General features: G+C 31.3%; 3 protein-coding genes across 3 annotated transcripts; all 3 read left to right on the top strand.

The window, feature by feature from the left end:
• The first annotated feature begins 445 nt into the window (after positions 1-445).
• On the top strand, positions 446-4,614 carry LOC130625860 (contactin-2-like). The gene is made up of 6 exons (XM_057440974.1): positions 446-605; positions 1,296-1,580; positions 2,335-2,673; positions 3,125-3,227; positions 3,583-3,785; positions 4,273-4,614. The coding sequence occupies exons 1-6, from the start codon at positions 539-541 to the stop codon at positions 4,506-4,508; spliced, it is 1,233 nt and encodes a 410-aa protein (XP_057296957.1). The 5' UTR covers positions 446-538; the 3' UTR covers positions 4,509-4,614.
• Positions 4,615-9,445: 4,831 nt separating this feature from the next.
• LOC130625468 (mucin-2-like) lies at positions 9,446-20,517 on the top strand. Its single transcript, XM_057440570.1, has 5 exons — positions 9,446-9,754; positions 16,350-16,596; positions 17,436-17,596; positions 18,089-18,190; positions 19,512-20,517. The coding sequence occupies exons 1-5, from the start codon at positions 9,706-9,708 to the stop codon at positions 20,336-20,338; spliced, it is 1,386 nt and encodes a 461-aa protein (XP_057296553.1). The 5' UTR covers positions 9,446-9,705; the 3' UTR covers positions 20,339-20,517.
• Positions 20,518-20,932: 415 nt separating this feature from the next.
• LOC130625086 (uncharacterized) lies at positions 20,933-25,799 on the top strand. Its single transcript, XM_057440163.1, has 4 exons — positions 20,933-20,982; positions 21,113-21,264; positions 22,653-22,801; positions 23,400-25,799. The coding sequence occupies exons 1-4, from the start codon at positions 20,933-20,935 to the stop codon at positions 23,631-23,633; spliced, it is 585 nt and encodes a 194-aa protein (XP_057296146.1). The 3' UTR covers positions 23,634-25,799.
• Positions 25,800-25,859: the final 60 nt, after the last annotated feature.

The raw sequence follows: 25,859 nt of genomic DNA, 5'->3' as shown, positions 1-25,859 counted from the left end.
ATTTAAATTTCAGAATACTGCCTGCTGTTATGTTTATTAATATTTTATGTAGCAAACTTTAAATCTTTGACAAATATATTCTCACAAATTAATTTGGGATAAGACACAAACATCCCACAGATGGTATTCTTATTTTTATCTTATTTTAACTGACAATTTTATTTCTTTATTTATTTATTTATCATCAATATTTATACAGGATGTAAATTTCAGAAAAAATCTGATTTACAAAATTTCCAGAAAGAAAGTTTTAGTGTAGTAGCCATATAGTATTTATATCCACCTTGATGAGAAATAATTTTTTTTGTATAGTTCATGAAAAATGTGTTTGAATAAACTTTGGAAAAGAAAAAAAGTAAACTGAAGGCTTAAGGTGTCCGTAGCTACGTTGCAACGTTAATATAGTTTATAAAAAGGGTTCATGTAAAAAGCCAGAAAATTTGATGTGTAGTTGTTGAATACTAAGTTATGTAAAAGTATTAATGCAGATGCCACCATAACTTTCTTTAATTCATTTAAGCATTTTAGGAAAAAAACAATGGCTTCTTTCAAAACGTTTATGTGTGCAATGCGAATGTTATTGTTCATTCATGGCAGCTTATCGCGTGAGTATCGTAAGAATGTTTTGATTGCTAAGTTGTTTTGATAACCTCTTCAGGTGTTGTTTATGTTGTTTGGGATGAGTTTTTCTGACGTAAACAAAAGAGAACGGATACAAGACATCTTAAAAGAAAACACAATAGTTGTATTTGACTCTTAAATGTGTTTTTGATTACTGTTTCTCTTTTTCATGTGACACGCATTTTTTTACAAAACCACTGAACTACAGGAAAATCACAAGGTTTTTTGCCCTTCAAAGACTACAAAAGTTTTGGATCAATATTAGTTAATATTAACATTTTTTAAAAAAAGCTTTTGATTCTTCTTTTTATTATAATCACAATCTTATTTTTATTTAGCTTTTGCTGCTGCGCTAATTTACAGAATGCCACATCTGAAAATATAGGCTAATTATAAAATACAGGAAAAAGCAACGGTTACTGTCCCAGGCTGAGAGCGCCGTCCTATGCACGTCTACGTGCATTTTGCGTTTTCAGAGGAGATTAATTTAGTAATCAAAAGTTAAAATGCACACATACGATACACCTACTAGTGACCTTATTGTTGTTGGCCTTGTTGTTTTAAAAAGATCGTACTGGAGACAACTCAAGTAAAGTATCTGATATAGCTTTCTGATTTGTTATAACAAACTAGATAGAGTTCGCTTAAGACCAATCTAATTTTGTATTTTTTAGCGTTACCTGTAATTAAAGAAATCTCATTGGAAGGAAATCCTCCATTAGAAGGTTTTCCTGGTAGAAATTCTCTCACATTGGAATGTAAATACAGCTGTAAATCAAATGTGACAATCAGCTGGACTTTTAACGGAACGAAAATACATAACAAAGGGCAATACAGTTTAATCGCCCCTGATAAATTAAGAGTACTCGGCGTCACAAATCGAAATAACGGCGTCTATCGCTGCCACGTCAGTAATAATTATGGAGCAGTATTTTCAGAGTATATCTTGAAAGTTAAAAGTAAGTTAAGTCCAAACTCTACATAAACTTTTTTCATCGTCCACGACATTATAACCTTGTAAATTGTATAAGTGATGAACAATTGATCGATTATTAAAGCACTCTTTAACCGTTAATACTCCACTTTGTCATAAGCAACACAATGTTAAGGTTGAGGTTCAATGTTGCTTACGTCTTTTTAATCTTACAGGCTTAAGTGACTCTTATTTATTGCTTATTGATTCTCTACTTTGAAGTTCGAATTTTACATGTTTCCTTGTACGGTTAAGTTGGTACGCCAACTAAAGTCAAACATCGGTTGCAATGAAATTTTGCGTTGTTTAAAACGTCTTAGAACAAGAATATTATTGGAAAAAATCGCTGTTTCTGTAATCTCCTTTTGTCCTTTTCTTGAGTCACCTCAAAGCTGCTCTTTTGTCGTTTGAAGAATTTGGGTCTTGTATTTCTTATCAATAGAAGACTGTGTATTAAATAGTAAGTTTTAGGTTTAGAAGTTGTGAAGTCACTCTTATCACGTACTTTCAAGGTAAGGTCAAAAGAAATTTGAAGACCTCAAAGTGCTTGGAATTATCACGAATTAGTTTTATACCAGAAAATCTTTTTCGCTCTCATTAAACTATCTATTAGTTCAATTTAAAAGTTAAGTATTTACTCACTCGGCTTTTTAAAAATAAATATGTGTGCCTTTCTTACACTTTTAGCACAAACTTGTTTCATTATATTACTCATTAATTTAAAATCAAAAATTGCTTAGGTCTTGGAGAATTCAACCCTGGCTTCCAATCACATGATGCAGCAAGAACTGTTAAAGCAACTCTTGGTAAAAGTTTAACGTTAAAATGTCCCACACATACAACTGGTCACGGACAAATTTACTATTGGGGCGTCATGAAATATAACGCTGTTCCTGTTATACTGAGTACCAATTTGCCAATAAAGCATGCATTCATTGGAAAATCTGGCTCCTTTGTCATTCCGCACTTGAAACAGAGTGATGTTGATTTTATTAATAACTTGGGTGGCATCAGCTGCATCTTGTACAACCAGAGAGAGGTGACTCTCAGCTGTCAGTTTAAAATCGATGCTCAAAAAGGTTTTTAGTTTCCTGGCCCTTTTATTTTTACTCTTTGTTCAGTAACTTTTGTAGTAAACAAGTACATTTTATGTTTTAACTGGTCGCCTTACAGACCCAATACATTTGACTCATTGTCATTGAATGTTTCACAAAAAAGGTGTACTTTCAAGCTGTAAATTGTGGTCAAGTCAGTACTTGTTGCTGTAGTCAGTAATTTTAACGCAAAGTATATTTTGCGTTATTGATGCTTACAAAGTAACTTAGTACTTAAAAATTCCAACAAATAGTTATAATAACAAAAAAGTGGAAGAATTAAACCCATACTATAGAGAAAAGTATAAAGGAGATGACCTACGAATAAATTTAGGCGCTTGCTTTAGACAAACCCAGTACATACGAGAAATGTATTGTAATGTTTTGCCGATCCTTACACTCCGTGCTTTCTAAGGTTTGGTTATGGAATTTATAGCTACCAACGAGTCATTTTTACCAACTTTGGTATCTCACATGGATAAAGAGTTCTCCGCTGTTGAAGGAAGATCAGTGGATATATTATGCGGTGCGACAGGAAAGTAAGTGTTTGTTCTAATTTATATTGTATTAAATGACCAAAATTAATCTTCGAATTATTGCATTTACTATCAGCTAAGAGCAGTTCACCCTGATCAAACCTACGGCCAGACTGGGTGAGCAATTTTATCGGATAAGTAGGGGACATTTCGTTTCATATTGCTGTATAATACTTAGGCATTATTTAATTAACCAATCATTAGCAGGTTGCTTGAATGTCCAATAAGTAAATAACGCAAACAGGCAGACAAAATAAAAATTGTTTGGATCACGAGGAGATTTGCACATTCTCATTCTAAAAAAGCAACTTATTAAGAGTGCGTGAAGGCTTTTGAAAAAAGTTACAAATATTTTTAGACCAACCCCTTTGATATCCTGGTATAAAAACGGAGTTAAAATTTTACCTTCAAATGGCAGTGGTTCAGGCAACATCAAAATTTTGGCCGGGAATATGCAGCTACGAATTGACCCGGTTACAGCAACAGACTTCGGAGTATATAAATGTGTCACAAGAAATAGCCTGGGTGAAGACTCGAAGCAAGGGCTATTAATGGTTCATAGTGAGTTATTTACGTTATCCTAAATGCAGCCTAACAAATATCTGAGATGTAACAAAAATCTTAGCTGTTTTGTAATACTGTACACCTTCCCTTGTTCTGCACAACCTTTTTTTACCATTTGTAGAAATTTAAAATAGGCTGCTGTGTCTGTAATGATCATGTATTCATTTTGTTTGATATTTTTTGTTATTATTAACTTACCTTCTTCTAACATTACAGCAATATTAACAAGCAGATTGACATTTGAAAATGTTTATATACTAATAGTTCATGACTTAGATCATTTCAGTGCTTAATGATCTCTTCTATTATTCGCCTGCTCCAGTGTATTTTTCCGCGAGGCGTACAACTTGTCTTTTTATTTACTTTCAATCTCTAAATCTAAGGAAGGATAAAATGAAATGACTGATACTTATAACATATAATTTAAGTCATATGTATTTCATTTTTTTGTCTATGGATCGTTGTCATACTTTTTTGGTGATAGGTGAACCATCGTGGATAAAGCAACTTCCAAAAGCGCAAGTCGTATCACATAACTTTAAATTAACACTGGAGTGCTCAGCTTTGGGTTATCCAGTTGTTCAGTATTCGTTATACCATAATGACACTCTTCTAACGAGGTATACATTTTATAAATGGACAGTTTCTAAGATTTCAGATTATCAGTTACCTAACTTGATGCCGTGGTTGTTGTTATTTTTTTGTTTGTTTTCTGCGTAACCTATTCTCTTTGGGCAAATATGATGAGAAAAAACAAACAAAATGTTGTCACGATTATTCTCAGAGTACTGTGTATAGTCCAATAAGCCCAAATCCTCCACCAATTGTATATTTTACTCTAAATTATCTACCATCACAATTAATTTCTTAAGTAGTTCTTACGTAAACGTTACCATAGTGTTAATGCCAGTGTCCAAAATGGAAGAAAGGCTTGCAATGTTGATATATAGTTAGCTTGGTTTCACTTTGTTATGCAACACGATTCACATTATATTTGTTCGAACATGAACCTTAAAATCTTTAGTGCATATTATTTTTTGTTTTGAATAAACGTCACTTGACTTTAATTATTCTTTCTTTTTTCAGTTCCAGGCCAAATTACAAGCACCAATTTGTGTATAGTATTGCTAAAGCTGAATTTCATCATGGTGGTGTGTATACTTGTGTCGCGTCCAATGTCTACAAAACAATCACATCTTCGACATATGTTACAGTTATAAAGTGAGTTTCCTTTCGCTTTTAAATGAACAATTATCAAATAATATCCTTACCTTTGATTGGTAAGTTCAAATCGTCTATAATTGCGATCAAAGATGTAATACAGTTGGGTTATGGATTTAATTCATCTGAATATGATGGAAAGTTTCACGACTTTTGGTTTTTTGGAGTATTTTTTGCCGCTTATGTGAAGTAAAACCCTAAATAAAAACCGATTGGCTTCTATTTATCACAATTTAATGATTCTATTATTATTATTATTATTATTATTATTATTGTTGTTATTATTATTATTATTCGACATATATTTCAAGCATCCATAAATTACAATGGTTCTTAATGCTGAAATGCGTAAATACTAAGTGCAATAAATGCAAGTAAAATCAAAATAGACGCGAGAAAAAAGAACATGACGAAGGAAGCAGTCAAATAATAATAGAGGGTATAGAGAGCTACTAAAAGAGCGGATGAATTTTTTCGGGGTATTTTATTATCCTTAGGATTTACTTGATTTGAATTCCAGCAACACTAAAGAATTTCATATTTACCAATTCTTTATATATCTTCTTTAGATCACGTGATGCATTCCTCGGATGTTCAAAAGGCAATTAACCGTAACTACCGCACCATATATTACAGTCCAGATTTTTTAATTTCTGCTTTTAATTTTTTATTTATATATTCAAACGAAAAGACCTATATTTTTTTGCCTATATTCTTTCTTTTGGTAGAAAGGTCAGTGTAGTAAGATCTCACAAGGGACCAAGTACGATAATAAATTTAATTATTAGCGTTTGAACTAAGATCGCTTGATTAATATATACTCCATACGGAGTTTTGAAATATAGCCTTTGATGCTGCATCAAAAATATCCTTACGTTGCTTTTTCATTACATATCTTTCTATTTTTAACCAATCACCTTGTTTGCACTGTTTATTTTAGGAATAAATAAAGCATATAAACACCAATGTGGTTTAATTGAAACATGAATTGTCCACATTAGTTAGTGTGGCAATTTTTAAGTAGGAATTTTCAATATATATAAATTTTTATATTGTTTGTGGGATTAATTTGATAACTTGATGGGAAATTTCACTTGTATAATAAAAATTTACCGATGTTTTTTTATGTTGATTGTTTTTAAACTTTTGTGTAACGCTCCTGTGAAGTAATTATAAAAAAGAATCATCACTTAACGTTTTTTTGTAACAGCCTAATATATTGCTCCGTTGGTTCACACGTCCTTTTAATGCCGCATTGTGTGCGTCTTACTACCTCTGGTACCATTTTGCGTGACAGACTGACGTATACCCGTATATTACAATGTGGATCATTATTGTACCAAGTCTTGTACCTCGAGCATAAGTTTTTTTCAGAACAACTGATCTTGATATGTTTATCGGTAAAATAAGAAACTCTTTTGCCGGTATGATGTCCTATTGAAGCCCAATTATGTCCTTAAAGTTACGATTTCCACCTAAAATCAGTTTCCAACCTTCGCATATGCCAAAAAACAAAGCGCTAGCAAAAACATCATGAGAGAAATTATTATATATATTGTGAAGGGCGAAAAACATTATTGGAATATGTGTTCTTTGGCTTATACATTCATTGTCTTATCGTCGGTCCGAGCTTTTGTCACTTTTTTAAAATGTCATTAAAATCCGAAAAATATGGGTACGTAGGTATTTGAAACTTTATCTGTATATGCCTTTATAATAAAAAAATCAACTCTGAACACATGGTTACGTCAGCTATTTCTGATACGTCTAGTTTGGCACCTGGAAAGTGGAACAGAGATTCCAACTCAACAATATGCAACTAGTCTTTAAATTATCCCTGGCGCTGAAATGTGTAGCAAAACAATGAAAGTCTTAACCGAAGCAATGATAGGGAGTCCTGCATACTTAAGTATGCACTTGATATCATCTTAACGAAATGTAATGCCGCTAGACAGTTTTTGGGCGCATTCACTAAAAAATTATCCGTGCATGCTATAGAGAGGTGTATTTTTAACGTTTAAAAACTTCATATATTTCTTTAGTTATTTGCTTTCATTTCTGTTTTCATTTTTTGATGTGTGTCATCTTCCTCGATGTTGGTGTACTGCTGCCGTTGATTTTAGCTGTTTTTTCCTTTTTTGTTTTTTTATATATGTCATGCCAGAACTTCGTTAGAGATAATGCACACAAAAGCTTAAACAAAAATAATTGCCCTCAAAAGGCTGTTTAGCTTAGGTTATGCTTACTAGCTGACTGCCCTTTTCGTGTGGAGTTTTAAATGCAGTCTTTTTGGTATATTTTGAATTCCGGCTTGCCAGAAATACATTGGGAGAATTGTTTCAAGACTTATTTTTTAAGGTCGGAATGGCGAATAATATATATTTTACATAGGTGCTGAATTTCTTTTGTTCTCCATTATTTTCTTTTATCTGTGATTTTTTGGCTTTTTGTAGGCTTAGTTCCAACTGTTTCAGTAGAAAACTTTTGCATTGTGAGTATTGTGAGTATTAGTCGTTGTGAGTTACGTAAGAATAGATTTTATTAAACGAAATAAAGATACAAGCGCGTATATGTTAAGGGGTCATTGAAATCAGGAACAGAGCGAACCATATGCGACATAATACTTTATGTAAGTGGTTTTTAACATGCAGATAACGCCAACTTGTTGACTGGTGTTGCAGTACACATTTATTCGTTGTGCCGACATATTTGCGGTTTATTATTGAAGGATATTGTAGGGTGTTTATTGTAATATTTAAGGAGAGAATATCCATACATCCAAACGTTTTTTAAAAAGATAGATGTTTTTAATATAAAGTTAATAAATAATTTATCAGAAGTTTTACTTGATTCGATAGAATTTGCAAAAAATACGGGATGAGTTTCAACTTTGTAAACAAATAGTTGTATTTATACTGTGAAGACTAATAATCTGACGAATACCTTGTCGGAAAAATTATTCTGTCCGACAGAACACAATAGTAAAAATTCTTTGTCAATGGAATTTCCCTCTTTTCGATGGAATGTCCCCCTTTCGCTTCTCAATTTGTTAGACGAATCGATGCACAAATTGGGAAAAATAAGTCGACAGAATTAACATTTCATAAGTATAAAAAACCGATGACTTTTTAGACTTTAAAAAACTTAATTGGTGTTATAATAATCTTCTGAGTCAGCATTTTTTTGTATTTAGAAACTTAAATAGCATTAATCCTATTAACCAAGGCAGAACTTTTGAAAGCATTTTCCAATAGAATAAAGAAATAACACGTAATAAGGAGATATTTTCCTGTTTTATTGCTGACCCGGACTCAGCAAGAAAAAAACTCCCTAACACATTAAGAAACAAAAGACTTCCATTAAATGCAACAATGCATCGAGAATCCATACTTCCATCTGTGAGGGAGAGACTCTCTGCCAATCAGTGCTATGGCTATAAGCATAGATTTATAAAAAGATTTCTAATTAGGACTTTTTTTAGTTATGTGAAGAATTTAATAAAGTAATATAAAAAATTGCTGAGTCAACCTGACGTTGAGCATGAGAAACTTAATTAAATCTATTCTCATAGATTGAACAATACTAACATTTGATCGTTTAACCTAGGTGGATCCAGCTTTATCCTTTCACATCTAACACAGAAATAAATTTTTTACATTTAGGGCAACAATTGTCGCATTTCTTTACGATGTTCATGCACCATATACACGCTTCCAGTTAACCCTAACGCATCTTGCAGCAACATCTATCTTAAAGTGAGTTACTTGAAAGAAAAACAATGGGAATTTTAAAACAGGCATAGTGTTCGAGAATTTAGTTGTTCTTAAAGTCATCATACGACGACAAACGCGATTGCAATACTTTGATTTCAGCTGGCGCACCAACCTAACTGCGCAAGCTAACACTCAAACTTAGTGTTACTAATAGATAGTAAACAAGCAACAAGTAAGAAACGGTTGAGTTTCAGTCAAAATTTTGTGTTAATAATAAAAACAAGAGTGTAGGAGAGAAGTAGGTTGATCGTCACGGTGGCTTCAGCGCGGGTCTTATTTACAGTTTCTTTAATTTCTACAAAAGTTTTTTAAAGACGACGCTTTTTGGAGCTGTCCTTGCGGCAACTAACTATGTGGGTTGTGCAATAAGATATGAAAAACATTATGATCAATATTGTTTGTGGAACAAGAAGTACCTATGAAGGAGTGTTTCTTCGCAACAAAAATTAGAAATTTAAATGCTTACAGAACTTCTCCGTTCCTCAGAAAGTTTAAAGGATATTAACGTTCTATTAGACAATGATTGCTTTTTAAAAGATCACCCATGGCGATTAATATTTTTTTTAATAGTTTTATTTTTGCTATCTGTTAGGTGGGCTAATTCGTGTAATCGGCATTAGATGTATATATTTCCTTGTTTCGATTTCATCAAAATCTAGTTAAATAAAGGTTAAAGTTATTAAATACTACAAAACTAACCTTATCACTATCTCGGCCAGCGCATATTATATTTATGCGACACAACGAGTTATACGATTCTTCCCGCTACCTTTTTAAAATAAGGGACCCTGTGGCGACGTTAGTTTGAATTGGTTACATTTATATGTGGAGGAGGGTCAAAACAAAACAAAAACTACATGTGCAATCTGTACTCAAAACTGGAAGTGACAATCATCAGGAAGAAGTGATTTAGTTGCAGAAACATGTGGCTAAAGATATTTACTTTGTCAATGCTGCTTTCTGCAAATTTAGGTTAGTTTTTAATTTTGCTAGTTTGCTACCAATGTGCTTTCAGTCTACCGTTTGGTAGAGTGGTGATTTAAATTTTATGTGTTTAGCCTAACCTAACCAATGTCCAGGGATAAATCCTGTCAATTTTTTTCAAGAGGGAACACAAACGTGTTTCTAATGCTCCATATTTCAGAAGTTGCATATTATTATTACTTACTTTCTTACTTACTTACATTGCAAATCAACAAAATATAGTTCATTAGTTTTGAAGCATGAGAAATCTGATTTGTCAATATTTTTGGATTTCACGTAAAAAATCTTTGACAATTTTATATATCGAAAGATATTTTAGTAGGCATGTTTGGACAGAATTTCAAGCTTAACAAAAAACATATGCGAAAATTTATTTTCACTGTTTTTTCTTTCTCGTCCCAATTTAGTTTCATTTAAAAAATTTATAGAGAGAAATTGGGGAATCACTTCCCTGTCTATGTTTAATACACCCTGTACAAAAGTAAAAAAATGTAAAAATTTGATTTAACTGAAATATAAAATCTATTATAATATATATATTAATACATTTTAGTCTGTGTTTTTTGCATTCCAATTTAAATAGATATATAAGTTTCTATGTTTACGTTTTTTTTACGTTTTTACGGAATTCTAGCGCATGTGCGGAAAAAATCAGAAAATCGACCAACAAAAAAGTGCAGACCTTATTTATTTGTTTATTTATTTATTTATGACGATTATTTATATATATATACAGGATGAAAACATTTTCAGTATTTGAAACACTGCTATTTAAATGTGTCCTGTGTATATATAATAAAGTTAGTAAAATAAGTAAAATATCTTAAAAAAAATTGAGAAACTTGAGCAACGTATAAGAAACACACACATGAACTGGAAAAAAAGACAATAAAAGTTACCATGTAGCAATGCAGACTGAAAAAAGAAAACAAGGAAGCATGAAAGGACAAAGTTGAATAGACTTGATGAAAAAAATAGACTTCAATATACACAATACTATATCTAATACTATGTATCAAAATATGTGTCGCACAGCTTCTTAAAATCCCTAAAGGACTCTGTTTGTTTGGGCAAAAAATTGAAATGTTTTACACCCATTGAGAAAAAGCCAGAACGGGAAAACTCGAGTTTCACTCTAGGAATTTTTAGAAAATAGCCTTTGTTTCTGGTTCTCTTTGTGTGCTTAATAAACTGAAAATAATTAGAAAAATCATAACACATTAAGCCATCAATACATTTTCGCACAATTAAAACTGACCTTCTCTCAACTAAATTTATGATATTCTTTTGTGGAACATCAGTGATCCTCTCAGCTCGATTTCTTTTTGATTGAAGTTTATATTTTTCTGTTGAGTTCAAATTCAAATTTGTTGTACAATTGTACATTAGTGCAGATAAAATCATTGATTGGTTAATTTTGCTAGAGCATTCTTTGTCCAAGCCATCTCTCGAGTAATCAACATACGAAGTTTATTTGATGCTTGTTTATAGAGGTAATTAAAATTTTCCTCCATTTTTAACGATTGATTGATTTGAGTACCCAGATATTTGTATCGAGCTGTGGCCACAACCCCCTTATGACCGTACGAAAGGCTTAGTCCAGTTGAAAATTTTCATAGTTTTATAGCTGTTCCAAGCAACATGGATTCGGTTTTCCTTTACTGGAATTGATAATCAATTCGTTGGTAAAAAAAATAGGCTGCAATCGATTGCAAATCTTCATTTAATTTACGTTCAATTGTGTTAAAACACTTATCTGATACATAAACAACTGTATCGTCAGCGAATTGGATCACTTTTGAATGTTTAAGGATGTCTTTAAAATCATTAAAGTAAATAAGGAACAATATAGGTCCCAGAACGGACCCTTGCGGTACGCCACAGGGTATAGGATAAGCATCTGACAGTTTACCTTTGTATTCACACTTGCTTTCTGTTAAATAAGTAACTGCGGAACCAATCCAACTTAACGCATTATATACCATATATATGATTTCAACTTTGAAAGTGGTATGGAGTGCCCTAACATATCAAATGCCTTGGAAATATCTATGAAGACAGTTCTTACAAGCTTTTCCTAATCTACTTCTTTACTTATGTCGGCTAGCTAGCTCCGGGGATCTACCTTTTCTAAAACTACATGGCGATTTGAAAGAAGCTTGTTGTTCTCTAAATAATCAACCAATTGTTCCTGAATTGCTCTTTCCATAATTTTTAAAACTATCAGAATTATGGAAAAAACTTATTTGCAGAAGTACAGTTCCAATTTTTCAGTATAGGAACAACTTTATATATACTTATTTTCCAATCAGATAGTACCTCTCCAGATTTAACAGACAAGTTTATGATGTGACTTAATGGTCCTGCTACAATACTTGCAGCGTCCTTTAATAAGCGTGGTGGAAGATCATCCAGACCGGTCTATTTCTTTATTTTTAACTTTTTTAGCTGTTTTCCACAAAGATTTTACTAACATAATTAAATTTGAAGATTTGGTTATAGTTCGCATTGGCAGTTTTTTGGTCCACTTCCACGTAATTTCAACGTGAGGAAAGTCAAATTATAATTAAAAACTTTCGTACTGTGGCTTCTAGTATCTTTTCAATGATATATGATCTAAATCTAAACTACATGCAAGCTATATTCTAATTTCAAGATCAAAAGATGCCTCTACCTAAAATAAAGTTTGGAATGGACTGGTCCACGGACTACCACCTGCATTATTTTGCCTGTCGATTTGCGTAAAAGGTCTGGGGATTACAAACAGCACGGGTCACGATGAAAGTCCTCTATATCTCTTTTCTTCCTTTAAAACTAGCGTGAAAATATGTCTTAATTGTTATTAAGAAGTAACAGTGTTTCTTGGCTATTTTTTTGTTGTTGTTTTTCCAACAAAAAGTAACTAATTTGTTGTTGTAATCAATAACATAGTTACATTGATGTGATATCACAATTTCAATATATTAGATTGACATTGCAGGGAACTCATAAACTTTGAGGCTAAATAACTTGGAAACGGGTGTAAATAACCGATATCAACCCTTTGTGGGTAACTGTAGGGACCCCCTGAGACCAATTTCCTATGACTAGGTCAACCCAACTATTTTGAAACCGATGGGTTGGTGACAGCATCAAAAAACCTTACAATCCCAGTTTCTCTTTAAAGCCTACCTCCCATTTTAAAAAAAGTATTGGAAAATCAACTCAAAATGTTGTACTATAATTATGAAAAAAAAATTTCTTTTATACTTATTTTGATTTGTTTGTAAGATATTCATCGTTAAAGTTGTAAAATGTTAGCTGGAGAAGAAGCTTTGTGCCAGTCGCCATCTTGTGTCCCAATTATAAATAAATGCCTTTGCGGAAGGGCTTGTGACGTCAACTCCTGGATGATAATTTTGCCAACTATGCCCTGGCCCATGTTTTTATATACACAAAGCTGTTTTATATATATATATATATATGTATACAAAGCGGTTGTTTTTTTTTTTAACATTTGTAACGGGTACTAAAGACGAGTTTGTAACAGGTATATACTGAAGATAATTTAACACTTGTTTTTTACATTCCTTTTTAAAACTGAGTTCCCGTGAAAAAGTTGTAGGCTTTCTTAGTTTCGGTTAGTAAAAAGTCTACCTGACAGTAAATCAGACTCTAACTGGGAAAGCGGTTATGAGGATTAGAATGGAAGTGGAAGCAATAGCTTATAGAGGAGAACCGTGGCCTTTTTAGCTATTCTGATGCACTGAGAGCCAGGTTTGCTCTTTCCGACTTGTATAGAGACTTACAGAAATGCCCACAGAGATGGGTTGCTGCACTGGGAAGTATATTTTAAAGTGAAAAAGAATCTATTTAGGGTTATTAGAACAAACCATTAAATGCTTTGCAATAAATGCCCCGGCGCGATCCCTTACAGTTTTTGTTGGTTAAAAGAGTTAGACTCGGAAAGCGTTTTTAATTTAGAAAATTTGTAGAAAACTTCATTCTATGCTAAAACTCAACCCTGGCTTATTATAATAACAATTTAAGCAACCTCGATCCCAGTGCCTTTAGTGTTCTTTGATATGAGAATGAAATACGACATGAAAGATAAATTAAAATAGATTAATATAAGAAAGAAAGAAAAATAAAAAGAAGAAACAACAACTCGCACAGAGCGAAGTAAAATCCTGTAAATCCCTGCCTAGTGTACCACAATGTAATATAAAAGTCTTAGATGCAACGTAGAAGAAGAGCCAGCACCTATGCAAGTGGACAGAGATAGAATTGCCAAAGCCTTTTTTGTCAGCGTTGATTAAAACATTTTAGTGATTAAAACTTGACTTTGAAAGTGTTTCGACACATTCTATATAATTATTAACAAAATTAATCTTAGTTGCAATAATTTACTCTTCTTCTTTTTCTCTGAGTTATACGGCAATATGTTCAGGGGGCCTTTTTATGCCATCCGGGAGATGACGTCAAACTGAGTTTAATCCCAAAAAAATATTACAAAATGGTGGCTTTCGAGAAGGAAGTATGCTGTAAACACAAAAAAAATGTGGCTTTATATTAGCTTTATTATTTCGAATTTTACTTAATAAATGTTAAATTACAAATTCTCAACATAGTATAAACAGAATAAGATGAACTTTTTAGCTTTACCATATGTCTAAAGTATATGATCATATACAATGATCATATACATTTTCTTGATTAGCGTTTCAAGCTCTATATGTGCAATAGATGCAATGGCTATACAAATTTCTGAAAAACTGCTCACTGCTGACATCATCAAAATTCAAACAGCAGATCTTTCCCATTGTTTCCTGCCTATTGATCTTCCCAAAAGCTTATTGACTAGTCCTTAATAATGCAACATAACTTTCAATGCAAATTTGACAAATAAAGCGTTAAAGTTTAAAGACAGTGAATAATTTTTTCAGCTATATAAAACTTAAGATTGCTTATCACTTTGAGATCAGTTTAATTTTTGCTTCCGCCAGGGAAAGTGCCTGTTGCAACTGGACTACCGCTTTACACAAGTTGTTAAATTATGATTGGAGTTCTGCTTTTATTAATTTTGACAAAATAAATAATAATATTGATTCTATATCCAGCTTAATAGGTTTTAATAACATCAATACAAAGAAGTGAATAATTTTTGTCAATTTTTTAAATATCATTTCTATAATTACGAACAAATCTTTTATGTATATTAATTTTAAACCAATTATAAATTTCATGGTGAAATAAAACAATGTTTAGAATATATGGTGAGAAACATATTTTATCAGAATATGTAAAATATTTTAATAAATGTTTAAGAATTGTGTGTTATAATAAGTAATTCCTTGTTTTTTTTCCCATTGATTAATAAATGTCTCATGAATTGCAAATCATGAAGCACACATTACTGCTGATGAGTGAATAATTTTTTATTATACTTATTATGACCTACAGTAAATTCCAATATCAAAATTAAGATGTTGGTGTATGTTGGTTAGCAAAAGTTACAAAGGCTTAGGCAAACCAGCACCTATTTAAGGATGTTTTTTTTTGTTATTTGAAATCTATACCCTTTACACGACTTTATATATTATCACCATAGTAACATCAAGAAAAGGAATTTTATGCACACACTTTCTCTAAGATTACTTTCACGTAATATGTAATGAAATACAATGCTTTTTTTGTCATTTTTAGAGGAGACATTTCTGTGAATTTTTTTCTTTTTTCCCCTTTTTGAAAATATTGGAAATAAAAAGTTTAGTGATATGTATACATGCAAAATATGTCTGAATTACCAATTTGTAAAATTAATCCTCCCAGAAAATTTATTTTTAAAAAGACTTTCCAATATGTTAAGGCATAGGTATGTTATGGTAATAGACCACGAATGGAACAAAATATAGATAGTAACTTTTCCAATTCATTATTGTAAAGTAGTTCTATTGTTATATCAACTTTTTAACGTTTGTGAATTGTCAAACTAGCACTGCAAACATAAATTGATTCCTATTTTACATTTTTATGAACCTGTTAAATCAATTGGTTATTTTGGAGAGGTTGAAAACTTAACTTGTTTGTTTTAATAATGACTGGAGAAATGATGGAAAAATGACAAAAGGTGTTTAATTATAAAAACACTAAAAATTCGTGTGCGTGGTCTTGTATAATGAAGGTTATCTACTTTCCTTAGCCTAATACAACTATAGGGTGAATAATGTTACTTTAAATGTTTTGTGTGTATTTTTTAAAGTAAAAGCGAAAAAAAAGTAAAACCCTAACAGACATGCTCACAACACATTTTTTCCGAGACAATAATTTATTTCCTTGATAAGTAAATATTTACAACACTGTCTGGTTTGTTTGATTACAATGTGTACATATAGGTGTTTTCACATATCTCATACTGTATTAAGTATATCTGCTGGGGTTATTAAGGACAGACTTGATAAAGAGGAAGTTGAGTTTAGATTTAACACAGTCTAGATCAGATTGGAAGAGGGTCATTAATATACCCAGTCCAACCATGCCAGCATGGAAAACGGACGTTAAGCCGAGAATGATGATGATGGTGGTTATGTTATTTTTATTCTAGTCGTACAGATCAAGGCAAATGAATTCAAGGTGTCAGGAAAACTTGTCTTTCCAAAAGATGGAGTGTACACACACATTCCTGCCAATAGCTGCTTTGTGGTGAAAGTGGTTGAATATATACTGTGTGATGGTCAATGTGACGCTCCTCGCCTCAGTGGAAAATCTATTACCCACAATGTTACTTTTTCAAGTAACATATTTGAATATGAAGTCACATGTGAACATCTAATGTTGCCATATATTCTCAGGTAAATAAAATTTCATTTATTTTTTATATTAATGCCCATTTTCTGTCTCTGCAATTTTTTAGCCACGGTAAATATAGTATGCAATGTATAAAGGACTTACAAGCCTGGGATTCATCCACAGGCTGCCGTCTAGTTTTTTGTGCGTTTTTGCTTTTTAGTGTGTATTTTAAAGGGTTTGGTAATTTATGAGAAATACTTATGAGAAAGTGATAAATGAACCTTGTATCTCGTCATTGTTACAGTGTAAAAATAACACATAGTAAAGTTTTGCCCTCAGCAATATTTTGTTGAATTTTTTGTAATAATATGGAAACTCTGTGTGTGTCTGAAAAGGCAAAGTCAAAATTATTTTTTACAATTTTTTTGAAAAACGTCTATAAAACAACCTCTATAATAATGTTCTTCATTTTTTAAAAAAATTGTTTACGTTTTTTAATCGGCTAGAACAAATCATATGGTAAAACAAAGTTTTATTGCATGCTAATTTAAATTTTTTTGTTATATATATAAATTATTGTACGGGTAAAGTCACACGCAATTCAACGTTGTTATTATTGCTGCCTATTATTTGTGTCTTTTTAGTGAAACTTACAACAAATTGTGATAAAAAGCACAATATATAAACTTTAAAAAAAATTCAAGTGGATTCTTTCACAGGTTTAAATAACTAGTTGTTATACCAAAATGAAGAAAATTGTTATCTTTGCACAAGTTTTTTAGGGAAGTTTTTATTTGGTGAGTATTGTACTTTAGTATTTCGAGCCCTTATATTGGCATTACCCCAGGCATGTCTTTATATTCATTGTTAGTTTGTTATAAACTTTTTTTCTTAAATTTAGTTCCCGATTGCACATTGGATGGTGTCCAAGTCCAGATTACAAAGGTGCATATATTAAGAAAGGAGACTACGAAAATGAATTTCTTTACCCTCTCCCGATTAGAGGGAAGGAAACTGAGTTTAATGCAAAAGACATGAAAATGATACCATATGATTCATTAGGTATGATTATTTCAGTTACTGTTTTGTGAGATGGCAGCAATTATTCTTTTTGCGGGCCAGAATTTTGTATAGCCCCTGTAAATTTTGTTAATATAGTGTTGTTTTTGAATTAAGGCCTGGCTTAATTTTTAAATAAAGAAAAGATTTGTATTGACTTTGTAATATACGGTTGATGCATCAATTAAAAACAATTTTTTATGCTATTAGATTGTTAATAAAAATTTGCAAAACAAAATTTACAGTTTAGAGCCATAACAGTGTAGTTATCAAATTTTTGGTGTTAAGGTTAAGCGAGAATTATTGACTACAAATTACCGAATTAGGCTGTTTTCTGAGCCTTTTATTAGAACACAGCTAGAACAAAACCATTGTGGTAACAAAGATTTTAAACTTTTTATTGAAAAGGACTAAAGTAACACAATTTTTTTTCCAAATAGTTGAGCATGCTGCTACATAAGATTTTAAAACGTAATGTATTCAATATATTTCAAGGTCTGTGTGGAACCAAACAATGTGATTTAAAATCTGAGTCATGTCAAATAAATGACAATGGTAAAGCGAATTGTCAATGTAACGATCAGGGTGGATGTAGAAGTAAGTGAATTACAGTTTCTTTGTTTTACTATGTAGTGTGTGAAACAGTATAAAACAGTATACAATGGGGTTACTGTTCTTTAAAATAAGGTATTGTAAGCATAGTTTGTTCACTTGTATGAGTTTATTAACCAAATATATAATGCTTAGACTCTGCATTTGATTTTAATTTTATTCAGTAATTGAGTATGCATATCAAAATTTACACTTGCAAAGGATGTTTTACCAACTATTTTCACTGTGATGTTCTTTCACCTGACTAAAAATATACCTTTTTATGTAATCTGGAAATAGTTTTTCAGATACGTTTCTTCTGAAATGGTCAGGTAAATCATTTAGACTTGCATATTGTGACCTGCTTAAAAATCTCTGTAAGTCTACACATTTCACTCCAAAATGGATAAAAAACTTACTATACACCTGTTCGTTTCACCAAAGCAAATAAACCCTGAACATTCAGCGCAGAATGAATTCATATGAATAAAAGCTTAAGTTATTTACCTTTATCCAAAAAACTTTAAAAAGTCAAAGAATGAAATGTCGCACAATTTCTAAACATGTTCTTTTACATTTTGAAAATTTTTCAAGGAAATTTATCACAAGAAGGGGTTTCTGCACAACATAATTGTATGAGCAAGTGTCAAGTTAACTTCAATATATATAAAGATCACTGTATTTCTCATCATCATCAACTATTTCAAATATCACTGCAATTCAAGAGTTCTTTTAAAAACAAAATTGCCGAACTCATTTTTGCAATTCGCTTTAAAAAATGTAGTTTGGGGAATTGGGAATATGGACTTACATCGCATAAATAGCTTCCGCAAAAATTTCTTGTGGTGACAGCTAAAATAAATGATTACACTGCAAGTAAAAAACCTAAGAAATTTCTTCTTGTTACTACATCTTTCTTTAAAAACAGCAATAAATTCTTCCCCTAATGAAAAGACCTTGTTATTGATAAAAAAAGTTACAATACATAAATGTGCACTGTTTTTTTTTCTTTTAGTCTTCAGCACAACTTTTGGAATACCAGAAACTATTTAAAATTACGCAAACTCTTTGATCAGTTTATGAAAACTGTAATTTAAATGTACATGCTTTATTATGCATTCGTTTTACTGTAGAAAACTTTAATTTTACAAGCTGTGGTTTTTTAATGTATGTATTGAATGTGTTTTCCAATATCAAAAGCATATATTTAAGTGTGTTCACATCTACACTTTTGATTATTTGAAAGTACTTACGTAGACTTTCTCATACATATTTTCTAATTGTATAATAGTATACCTTCATTAACAAACAATTTACATATTTTCAGCAACAACTACCACAGCAATACCGACAACTACAACAACACCACCAACAACAACCACCACAACAACACCAACAACCACCACCACAACAAAACCAACAACCACCACAACAACACCAACAACTACCACCACGACAACACCAACAACTACCACCACAACACCAACAACTACCACCACAACAGCACCAACAACTACCACCACGACAACACCAACAACTACCACCACAACACCAACAGCCACCACCACCACAACACCAACAACCACCACCACAACACCAACAACCACCACCACAACACCAACAACCACCACCACAACACCAACAACCACCACCACAACAACAACAACAACAACTACCACCACAACACCAAAAACTACTACCACGACAACACCAACAACTACCACAACAACACCAACAACCACCACCACAACAACACCAACAACCACCACCACAACAACAACACCAACAACTACCACCACAACACCAACAACTACCACCACCAGAACACCAACAACTACCACAACAACATCAACAACTACCACGACAACACCATCAACAACTACCACGACAACACCATCAACAACTACCACAACAACAACAACACCAACAACTACCACCACCAGAACACCAACAAGTACCACAACAACATCAACAACTACCACGACAACACCATCAAAAAGTACCACAACATCACCAACAACAACACAAAGCACAAAAACTTTCTCTCAACCAAAGACAAATTTTACAGATAATACCATAGAGATCGCGCCTAGTATGAAGACAACGCCTAAAGCAGCATCTGGAACATCTCCAGGCTCAGTTGGAACACGATGATTTGTGCATAGTATTGTTTTAAAAAAAATGATAGCAGATGCACCTAGTCACAAAATTCTTTAATATAGTATATTGTGTCTTCTACGTTTATAAACAATTGTATAAACTATTTTACTACTATACAGGATTGTTTTTAATTTTGAGAAGTAGTGATCTTTGTAGGCGTTATAAATCACTAATTGGGTTTTTTCATTTCGTGTTAAATTTTTGTACCGCTTGAAGAGCTGATTTTTGTAAATTTACATTTTTTGTGTCACAAACTGCAGGAAAATATTGCAAGCAGAAATTTTTGCGGGTTTTGCGATAAAAAATAAAAGTGTCGCGAAATTCTTTATTGACAGATAAGCTCAATTAATTCAGCTAAAACATTCTCTTGGAATTTCTAGTTAAAAATTATCATCTTTAAAAAGTATATATGTTAGAAAAAATTTCTTAATCTGTATTAACATAAAACCTTTTCTTAATTAAAGAGAAGGCAGATTGGCAGAAATAAATTTTCCTAAAATAGCAAAACTGGATATATTTGCAAAAAGAAATTTGAGAGAGGCTATTTATGATAATTTTTGCATATAAGCATACAGGTTGTGTATAGATATGTGTGAGTATGTATGTGATTGCATGCATGTATGTATATGTGGGTGCAGGTATGTCTTCCTGATATGTGCGACGCTTGAGAAGTTAAATATAATATGGTTGTCAAAACCTTAGGTGATTTTGTAAGGATCTTAATTGTGTTATAAGGGACTTGGTAGTTTATGTCATTCTTCATTTTAGTGCAATATTAAATGTTGGATGGTGTTACAGCGAGCAAGATAAAGAACAAATACAAAGTAATGATTACGTCAGCAATACAAGCAATATATTTCAAATTAGAAGTGGTGATAAATATTATCACGTTGATATTACCATGGAAAAGAATGAAAATTGTATGTTGTTCACTATATCTTTTTATTCTTCTTGTTATTTATTGTTAAAGTTTTGCTATTTTATAACTGATAATATTTACGGTTTATAGACCATCTGGAAATTACGAAATTATTAGCAAATATTAAAATTGGTCATTTTTGTTTAACATAAGAAAATGATCGGGGAGATTGTGAACATAGCGTTCTGGCGAACGTAGAAAAATGAGAGTTATCTGAAAATTTAGAAAATTTATTTCAACTTTAACTTGGAACCGAAGCGATAAGGTTGTGGAAGCTTTAAAAATCCTTTAACATAAGGTTTTTAAATTCTGTATATTTATTTAGACTGTAACCAAATAAAAATACGTCCAACTATGCTTTGCATAACTTCTTTAAAAATTTGTCACCACAGCAACAAATTTTTTTTTCTCCATAAAAATAATCTTTTTATTGTTCTGCAGCAACTTTGCTATATCAGAATCACAATTTAGTTGTTTATTTTTCTGCAGCAACTTTGCTGCAGAAAAATTTCCATAATTCTTTTTATTGCATTGCAGCAATTTTGCTATATCAGAATCACAATTTAGTTGTTTATTTTTCTGCAGCAACTTTGCTGCATCACAATAACAATAACAATTCAATTTTTTCATTTTGCTCCAGCGATTTGCTACATCAGAATCACAATTAACTTGTTTATTGTTCTGCAGCAACTTTTCTACATCACTATCACAATTTAGTTTTTTTTGCAGCAACGTTGCTATATCAGATTCAAATTTTGTCTATTTTTTCGCTGTAACTTTGCTACAACACTATCACAAGTCAGTTGTTTATTTTTCTGCAGCAACTTTTTATATCACCATAACAAGTTAGTTGTTAGTCTCAATTTTGATATTTATTTTTTCGCTGAAACTTTGCTAAATCAGAATCGTAATTTTGATATTTATTTTTTCTGCAGAAGCTTACTACATCACAATCACAATTTAGTTGGTTTTTTTTAGCTTTGCAGCAATTTTGTTTCTTTCTTTCTCTGCAGAAAGTTATATTACAATCTATGTTCAGTTGTTTGCTGCAGCAGCTTTGTTATATGAGGAAACTGCGCCACACCTCGTTATTAAATTAAGAAACAAAATTTCCTGACCAACAGTCAGCCATAAGAATCTCGCAATACTTGTACTGACACTCCACTTTATATTCACGCTGTTTTGAACAAAACAAGATTATACCCCCTTTCTTTAACTTTAAATTCGGATTATTATTTAGCACGCAATCTTTGACTTGTCAGTTAGATAAAAGAAATCTATTTGTTTATTTTTATCTGCGAAAAACATGCGTCATTTATATGTGTTAATACATCTCTTTCTTCCAATGTTATTTCGTTCTAATTCTGAATTTTAAAATTTAACTTCCAGCAGGAGGAGGAAAATCGATTGACGGCAAGGTTGGCGATAAAAATTATATATTCGTATCTGCAATTGGTGGTGTTGGCTTTCTGTTTGTGATCCTGTTGTTGGTCTGTGTGGCTTGTGTTTGTAAAGGAAGAAAGAGAGCAAACTCAGAGGTACATTGATGTTAAAATTTGTTACTTGTATTTTTCTGATAATTTGTTAATTATAAAATTTGAGCTTATTCTGCTCTTTTAATTAACTTGCTGTATCTGCACCAAGAAAAGGATATTACACCAATTTTATTTTTGAATGAAAATCTTCAGTTTTGCCCTACGCATTCTGTTCACATTTAAAGGACTTTATCTATTTAATTCTTAGGCAATTTTACTTAACGTTCCGTGGAAGCATTGCTTATAACAATATGTGTTATTCCATGATTTTTTTGATGCAAATGACAAATTATACGAACACTGGCGAACAAAATCGGAATCCATTCTGGTCTTGCCATCCAAAAAGAGTTCATTTTAATTTACTATTTACTGACACGTGTTTAACCATATGCCACTCCAAACAAAAACAATTTTACCATTAGCAATTTTTATTGCTTCTGAAAAATTAGAGTAAGATTAGGAAATATAATAACCGGGAAAAACAGGATGAACATGTGGGCAAAAAGAGAAAAAAAAAGCCTAAAAAAAGTAGTAAAAAGAATTAGAATTAAAGTTGGAGTAACTTTTAATTCTTGTTAAAAAAAATTATTCCTCATTTCAGAATGCTCGAAGAAGTAACAACAAATCACCTATGGGTTCGTTGAGGAAGGACCGTATCATGGTAGATTTTGCTGTAAACGAATACAATAAAAGGCAAAAAGCTAAAGAAAATGTGTATGTGGATTTGCCTGCGTATCGGACTGAAGCTCCACCTTCGTATACAGTTTTCGAGGATAAGAAGTCACCCATATATGATGAGATTGCCGCATGCAAGGCTTGGGTAGAAATTGAATAGTTACAAACCAACACTACTGCGAAAGTGTTTTTCAAATCATCCATTCTTGGCTGGTTTGTTCAAAAATTGCTATACGTTTATCATTTCAACTGCATTTTTATTTGAAATAGCGGACTTGAATTCCATTTCTTTTCAGTAGTTATTCAGAATGTTATGAATTTTTTTTTTATATCTAAATTGTTTATGTTCTCGTTCAACCTTCGACTTATTTTTTTTTTAACATAAGTTTTGCTCTTTTTTGGCATAGCTTTTTTATTTTATTTATATATTCAACTGTTAATTATTTATTTTATATTGATTAAATATTTTGAAATTTGTTTTTTCCGCCTTGTCCTTTACTTCGTTTTTGCTTTTGTTTTATAGTCTTAATTTTTCTGTCGTTGTCAGGCCATAATTTGCTTTAATTGCATGTTTTACGTAATATTAAACTGTCTAAATCACTTTGCGGATATTAAGTAAAGATTTATTTTTGCCAGCTTTGCTTAACTTATATAAATTGGCACGCATTTTGACATATACAATTTGTCAATTTTCTTTATTAAGTATCATTAGTAATAATAATAATAATAATAATAATTATTATTATTATTATTATTTAAAATAACGTAAAACGCACGTAAATATTGTAATTTGTATTTTGTAATCGAGGCTTTTAAAGTTTGATATTTATTGTTTTGAGCAAAATTATACTCCTAAAAATTCAGAGTGTTAATTTTCGTCCACTAATTCTCAAAAACAATGAGTCTCATTTTTTAATCTTTCTAAAAGTATGTTAAGTTGAATGTTGTGTAAAATAAATAGAGAAGGAAGTTGCAAGAGAAAATATCACATGATTTTCCTCTAATTAAAGAAAGGAGAAGTAACTTTTCATTTTAACTAATAATATTTAATAATTTTCATGTTATTTTTACTTGAATTATTATTTAAAATAACGTAAAACGCACGTATATATTGTAAATTTGTATTTTGTAATCAAGGCTTTTAAAGTTTGATATTTATTGTTTTGAGCAAAATCATACTCCTAAAAATTTAGAGTGTTCATTTTCGTCCACTAATTCTCAAAACAATGAGTCTCATTTTTTGATCTTTTTAATAGTCTGTTGAGTTCAATGTTGTGTAAAATAAATAGAGAAGGAAGTTGCAAAAGAAAATATCACATGATTTTCCTCTAATTAAAGAAAGGAGAAGTAACTTTTCATTTTAACTAATTATATTTAATAATTTTCCTGTTATTTTTACTTGAGTTATTATATAAAATAACGTAAAACGCACGTAAATATTGTAAATTTGTATTTTGTAATCGAGGCTTTGAAAGTTTGATATTTATTGTTTTGAGCAAAATTATAATCGGAAAAATTTTTGAGGGGTTTTTTTTATATCTGTCCACTAATTCTCAAAAACAATGAGTCTCATTTTTTAATCTTTCTAAAAGTATGTTAAGTTGAATGTTGTGTAAAAGAAAAAGGGAAGGACATTTAAAAAGAAAATTTCACATGATTTTTCTCTAATTAAAGAAAGGAAAAGTAAATTTTGATTATAACTAATAATATCTAATAATTTTCATATTATTTTTGCTTTATTTTTTATTTTTTATAGCATGCACATGGGTTAGTCATTTTTTGATTTTACGCTTGAGGCTTTTGAAGTTTTCTCCGAAATTTCTGTTATTGATTAAGAGAAAGAAAAAGAAAAAAAGTGATTACTGAAGAAAAATTTGTTACTTGCATGTTGGAGTTTATACTCATTTTCAGTATGTTGTGCATCGAATGTTACAAACACATTGTGTGATAATACAACTTTAAATAATAATTTGTATATATATATTTACTCGCCTTACTTTAAATTACGTGGACTTAAATTTAGTTGCGCTAAATGTGAGAAAAACAAAAGAAAAAGAAAATATCTGATTTTCATGTTAACTAGTCTATTATAATAATGAGTTTGCAGTCTCAGCAAAATCTTTTGGTTTCGAAAAATACTCATACCGGTTAATGAATTAAACGATGCCACAGAATTTGTTTTGAATAATTTGCAAAAATGAATATCACTCTTGCTTTTTTTATATTCTGTAGTATTTGCACATATACGTAGTGTATCAGCCGGTCTGATTTAGTATTTCTTTTAGTGTTTGCTTTAATTTGAAAATATAAGAATAGAATAGTGTGAGTTGAACCCTTCTGTATTTCCACTCGTTGGAAATACTGTAGTATTTTGCGGCAGTGTTGC

This window comes from Hydractinia symbiolongicarpus, chromosome 14 (assembly GCF_029227915.1).
Source record: "Hydractinia symbiolongicarpus strain clone_291-10 chromosome 14, HSymV2.1, whole genome shotgun sequence".
NCBI classification, from domain to species: Eukaryota; Metazoa; Cnidaria; class Hydrozoa; order Anthoathecata; family Hydractiniidae; genus Hydractinia; species Hydractinia symbiolongicarpus.
The sequence above is the reverse complement of the archived record's forward strand: the minus strand, read 5'-3'. Positions and strand labels throughout refer to the sequence as shown.